Source organism: Meriones unguiculatus, chromosome 15 (assembly GCF_030254825.1).
Source record: "Meriones unguiculatus strain TT.TT164.6M chromosome 15, Bangor_MerUng_6.1, whole genome shotgun sequence".
NCBI lineage: Eukaryota > Metazoa > Chordata > Mammalia > Rodentia > Muridae > Meriones > Meriones unguiculatus.
The window spans coordinates 69,213,794-69,219,090 of record NC_083362.1 but is presented as its reverse complement, the minus strand read 5'-3'; the positions used below and the strand labels follow the sequence as shown (position 1 = coordinate 69,219,090).

The 5,297-nt window shown below is 42.3% G+C and overlaps 1 protein-coding gene across 2 annotated transcripts; it reads right to left on the bottom strand.

The window, feature by feature from the left end:
- Positions 1–1,564: 1,564 nt before the first annotated feature.
- Ccl20 (C-C motif chemokine ligand 20) lies at positions 1,565–4,722 on the bottom strand. 2 transcript variants are annotated; one of them, XM_021657582.2, is made up of 4 exons: positions 4,589–4,722; positions 3,388–3,502; positions 2,691–2,768; positions 1,565–2,039 (listed from the first exon to the last, which is right to left on the bottom strand). In XM_021657582.2, the coding sequence occupies exons 1-4, from the start codon at positions 4,665–4,667 to the stop codon at positions 2,018–2,020; spliced, it is 294 nt and encodes a 97-aa protein (XP_021513257.1). In that variant the 5' UTR covers positions 4,668–4,722; the 3' UTR covers positions 1,565–2,017. The 2 variants fall into 2 exon arrangements, with proteins under 2 accessions (XP_021513257.1, XP_021513258.1); XM_021657583.2 differs by having other exon boundaries at positions 3,388–3,499.
- Positions 4,723–5,297: the final 575 nt, after the last annotated feature.

The following is a 5,297-nucleotide window of genomic DNA, read 5'->3' as shown; positions in this document are numbered from 1 at the left end:
CCCAGGAGAGACCCTGTCTCCAAGATATGTTGGAGAACGAAAGGGATGACACCTAGTGTTGGCCTCTGCCTTGACTTTAACTGAGTTCCCGTTTGTTTCACCTCTTTCCAACATTACCAGAGACCCCGCCTGCCTTGGCCTTTTTAGGGGTTCCCTGGCAATCCCATGATGAAGCTCAAGCCACTTCACTTAGTAAAGCTAACAGTCTTAATTGGCTGTCTCACACCTACTTCACTTCTTACATGCATCCTGCTTCGTCCCGTGTTGTTCCACGGGAGCATGACTGTGACTGACATCTCAGGTCGGACAATTCTTCATTGTGCAGAAGTATTCTGTGCATGCCAGGAGGTTTAACCTCCCTGGCTCCTGCCCACTGGATGCCTGTGCTACCCACCCTCAGGTATTGTGACAACTAAAACATGCCCCAGATGCTTCCAAGCACTCTGCACTACCCCCTTTCAACTGACTACCTCCCACCTCAAGTGCTGAGCTCGGCCACGTGGAGCTGCTCTGGTTATAGTGCAGGAACACAGAATTAGCTGCTTAATATGGCTAACCTAAATATCCTGTTCTCCTGGAAGCCCTCCCCAATGATGTACAGGTATACCCTATGACTGACTATAGTAAAGTGCTTGCCACCAGGCATTGTAATAACCAGGCTGCTTGTCGTCTCTCCCCACATGACTTAACCCTCATTAACTATGAGCAAGTTACCCACTCTTGCGTGATCTCATCTCTCTAGCACTTGACACAGTCTTTGGCACATAATGAGACTAACCCTGGGCTGACTGAACCAATGAATGGGATGTTAGGCATACTTTCCCTGATGACTCAAGGTTATATTCCTGAGCACCGAGATGTCTTCAGGGCATTACTGGGCCATTTACTTTTTTGGCATTTCATCAAATGACCCACCTCTGGCCTGCACTGCAAGTGTGTGTGTATAATTTGCTTCATTGCATCAGCATGACTGCCTTCAAGCATCCTTAGTGTTCTTTAGAAACAGAGGCAGGCCATGTGGAGGCTCACAGTGAATGATACCATTCTTTCAGAATCTTGCTACTAGATTCTCTCTAGCTTTAATCATCTTCAGTCTTTCCTCTAGCTACTAAGGCATCTCTGTCTGAGACCATCCTGAGTAGTTACTTTCCTTTGGAAAACTGCTGAAATTGTTTCTCTTTAATGTAGAGAAACATTCCTAGCTGAAATGAAGAGTAGCTGATAGAAAGATGAGCCAAATGACTTCTCCAAGTATTTTCTAAATGGTTGTTGTTTTTCTACAGCCACAAAGTCCTACTTATTTATGATTATATCAATCAACATTGGACTATGGGCCTCAAATATAGCACCATAATTTGGAGGGAATGACTTCCAATTATAAAACTGCAATTTTTTTGTTGTAATCCATATAGATAAAGCTCAGGCCATGAGGAGGAGAAGTAAAAGGGAAAGCCAGGCAGAAATGAATGAAGACACACATTTTTCAGAAAATATTTATGTATATTGTGCCATTAGATGTCTTCAATATTCATCTCAATAAATAATATGTGACTCCATCAATAGGTAAATTTTCAGTCCTTTTATTTTCAATATATTTTCATAGTTCTTTTCTGCTTTATAAGGTACTTACATCAATTTGAGAGACAATTAAATACACAGAAGAAAATTAAATAATTTTTACAATAGCTTATTGCTCACAAGAAGGTTTATATAATCTTATTCCCTTAAGTGTAATATTACTTACACTAAGCCCCCCTCATAGAATGTGGGAATTTGACATTAAATAGCTAAACATAGAAAACCCATATCTATAAATAACATGAAATACAACTTAACTCTAACATGAGCTTAAACAAGACACGATATGATGCAATATGAATCAACTTCATCCATTGGACAAGTCCAGTGGGACACAAATCAGGTCTGCTCAGTGACGTGCGGGTGAAGCCTCCATCCCCAGCCGTGATCACTTCCTCCCCGGGCTGTGTCCAATTCCATCCCAGGAAAGAATCTGTGTTTACATCCTCTTGACTTTTAGGCTGTAATAAAAGAGGAAAAGTGCAGACTGTGAATGGAGAGCTGGATGATAAGAGCGGCTTTGGGACCTAAAGGTTGCTTCACATCCCTTCAATCTCATCTCAATATGAAAAGAGGAATTTGAGTCTGACAAAGGGTGATCTCTCCCAACACAGCTAAGCTACTTCATGACAGGAACAGGATATGAACACTGATCTAGGGTTTCTATGTTTCTAAGTTCTAAGTTTCTATGGTGCAATAGGTACCATCTATTGATAAAACTCTACATTAAATTGATATAAACCAGAATCATTGGACTCTTTTTAGCTAAGTTTATTTTTCTGGGTTTAGAAACCAACTTGTCAGGAGATCTATAAATGATATAAAGAGGAAGCGTCTTCGCAAGGAGAGTCAAGCAGCTAGTGACTATCAGATGCAAAGGGAAATCTAATGCATCATATGAGACAAGTCATTAAGTTAAAATAATAAACATGACAATGGAATTGACATATAAGTAGAAATGCATCCTATGCGTGCAAGAGCTACGTCAAATTTCCCCTTCTAAAATTCGATGTCACCAAACTGAAGAACTCCAACAGGTTGCAACCTACCCTCTGCACCCTTCTTTTCCCCATCATTTGGAGAGAACCTGCTTGCCCTTCAGTGGTCCATACCTGAGGAGGTGCACAGCCTTTTTCACCCAGCTCTGCTTTGGATCGGCACACACAGAAAATTTCTTTTTCATGTGAAAGCTGAAAATCAAAAATTAAAATTTTGATTTGCATCCATTAAGCTTTTGAATGCATTTGTTTGTTTGTTTGTTTGTTTGTTTTTTCACAGACCATGCAGTGGAAGCTTTATACACTACTTGAATATCCTATGCACTAAACCTTTGGATACAGAGATGAAAGGATAGGAAAATGCTTATAATAATTTCTGGTAGAAGGAATGAAGGGACTCCTTTTGACTGTTCCTAAATTGTAACAGACAACTGTACAATTGCAGAAGATAAGATCCCAGACTTGTCATTCATTGTTGCTTCCCATGGAGGCTCAACACATATATGTATATAGTTAGTAGCTTGTATTGTTCCAAAATACAACACCCGAAATGAACCATGAATATTTTAAGTAATATTACAATTTGCCCCATTTTCTAGTAGAAAATGCTCATTTCAAAGATGTCCTCCATGTATCAAAGTCAACAAATTTATCCTGGAAAGGGACTTCTGCCCTCTGAAAAGTTTACCTTTTTTGAACACTAAAAGCTAAGCTCCTGATTTACTTTGGTCCTCCTTAAACTTTTGAAGTGCATATGAAATAAAGGCGCTTGTTCCTGCCGTAACTGAGTTAAAGCTGGTGAATGGCTTACATGATGGCATCAATGTCGCAAGCCTCGTCGGCCGTCTGTCTTGTGAAACCCACGATAGCTCTGTAAGGAAGAACCTGCTGCGTGTACCGAAGGCAGCAGTCGAAGTTGCTTGCTGCTAAAAGAAAAATAAAACGTATTGAGTCCACAGGAATGGATTTTCCTGTCTTTGAAGCCTAGTTGGGGTCTTTGAGGTCCAACTTAACACAGATCCCGGTTATCATTTTTAAAAGTGGCGTGCTGTGATGTTTTGGCTCCACTCTCTTAGCTTACAAGCCCATGGCTTCCCTCCATCATCAATAAGAAATTCAACTATTTCGTCTCAGTTTGCTGTAACCACTCAAGAACATAGCTGCTCATCTCTGCCACCATCATTTAAAAACACAAGTTCATTATAGAGAGGCCTTTCCTATTCAGAACAGAGGGGGAGGACAAATTTCAATCTGTCCTCTGGTGACTGAGTAGGCAGGAGTGAAATTACAAAGAAAATGTGATTTTCTAGGAGCCATGAAAAAAATTTTACAGAGGAAAATGTAGCTATTAGGAGTCATGCCAAAGCATTCTAAAACTGCTGGGTTGACTGGTGGAGCCTAAATCCTGTTCAAAAAGTTTACCACGTGTTCCCAGGCATGCACCTGTTGCAGATAGTGATATCATAAAGCAATATTTGGGCACTCCTCAAAGTTAAAGTGTAACCTGCTAAGGGACTGGATAAATGTTATCTCAAAGTTGGAGAACAATGTCCTTTGGGCCTCACAGAGACACTGAGGTCAAGTGTCACAGCAGAAAGCTTAAGAGTAAGATATGAAGTTCACTAACGTTATGAGATTCTCTAACGTTACTTAGTTGGAAGGTTAAAAAAAAGTGGGGGAGAAGGGTTGGAAGTGAAATATCCTACACATTTCTGAACGACCATATATCCTGAAATGTCACACTCTGGCACATCACTCCCAGAATGGTGCATGGGCCTTGTCCTGAAGTTCAGGTGTCTCTGAAAGCCCATCACTCTCCACGTCTGCTAGGATTGACAGCAGAGAAGAGAACCTGATTGCTAGCATCAAGTCTTCCTTTTCTTACCTGTGAGCCAACCAGTCTTTTTATATACTCTTTATCAGGCTGCTGTCTACAGGGAACCCCTAGATAAGACCTAGGGGACAGAGAAGCCCTCTCCCCTCCTGTGCCAGCAGAAAGGGGCCACACTTACCTTCTGACTGGCTGCAGAGGTGAGCGAGCAGCACACATGCCAAAGCAAGGAAGAGCAGAGGCTTGACACTGCGGGACATTCTCAGCTCCAGGGATGGTCTGCTCAGTGCTGCCTTCCCAGTGCTCTGTGAGTGCCCTTCTGCTCCAGCAGCAGACCTACTTATAGCAAAAAATTGGGAATGTACACAAGGAGGCGTGTTCTCACCAGGGGTTTTCCCCATTGATTAATCTGCCTCATCATGTCATCACAAAGAAAACCCACAGGAAAACTTCCTGCCTTTCCCTACTGTTGGGAAGGTGTGAAGGTCAGGTGGGGGCTGGGGAGGGCCAGGGAGGAGCGGATTGTGTTAATTCCTCTGGATGTAGGAAGAAGAAATGCAGCTCAGACTAGTGGCCTAGAAATGGCACCTGTCCAGGTTTAGCTTGATCTCTCTGTCTCTCTTTTTCCTCTATGTGAAAGAAGGGAACAGCCTCTGAATGGCAACATTTCTTACTCCTATTGTTCCACCGGTTTCCTTCCCACAGCCATCCCTAGAGGGGAAAGAGCAGGAGGGATGCCAAGCAGGCTGCTGCACATGCCTGTGATGGCATGGCTGATATTCAGCTGTCACAAAAGATTCTGGATTTCTAGACCGACATCCACACAGGCAGTAAAACAACATGACTGACGTGTCCCAAACCATTATGGAAAATACCAGCCTCACTACCAG

Coding starts and splice junctions, on each gene's coding strand:
- Ccl20 (XM_021657582.2), bottom strand. CDS start 4,667: ATGTCCCGCAGTGTCAAGCCTCTGCTCTTCCTTGCTTTGGCATGTGTG. Junction 2,769..3,387: donor TGCGACATTGATGCCATCAT/GTAAGCCATTCA, acceptor TTTGATTTTCAG/CTTTCACATGAAAAAGAAAT. Junction 2,040..2,690: donor AAGGCTGTGCACCTCCTCAG/GTATGGACCACT, acceptor CTTTTATTACAG/CCTAAAAGTCAAGAGGATGT.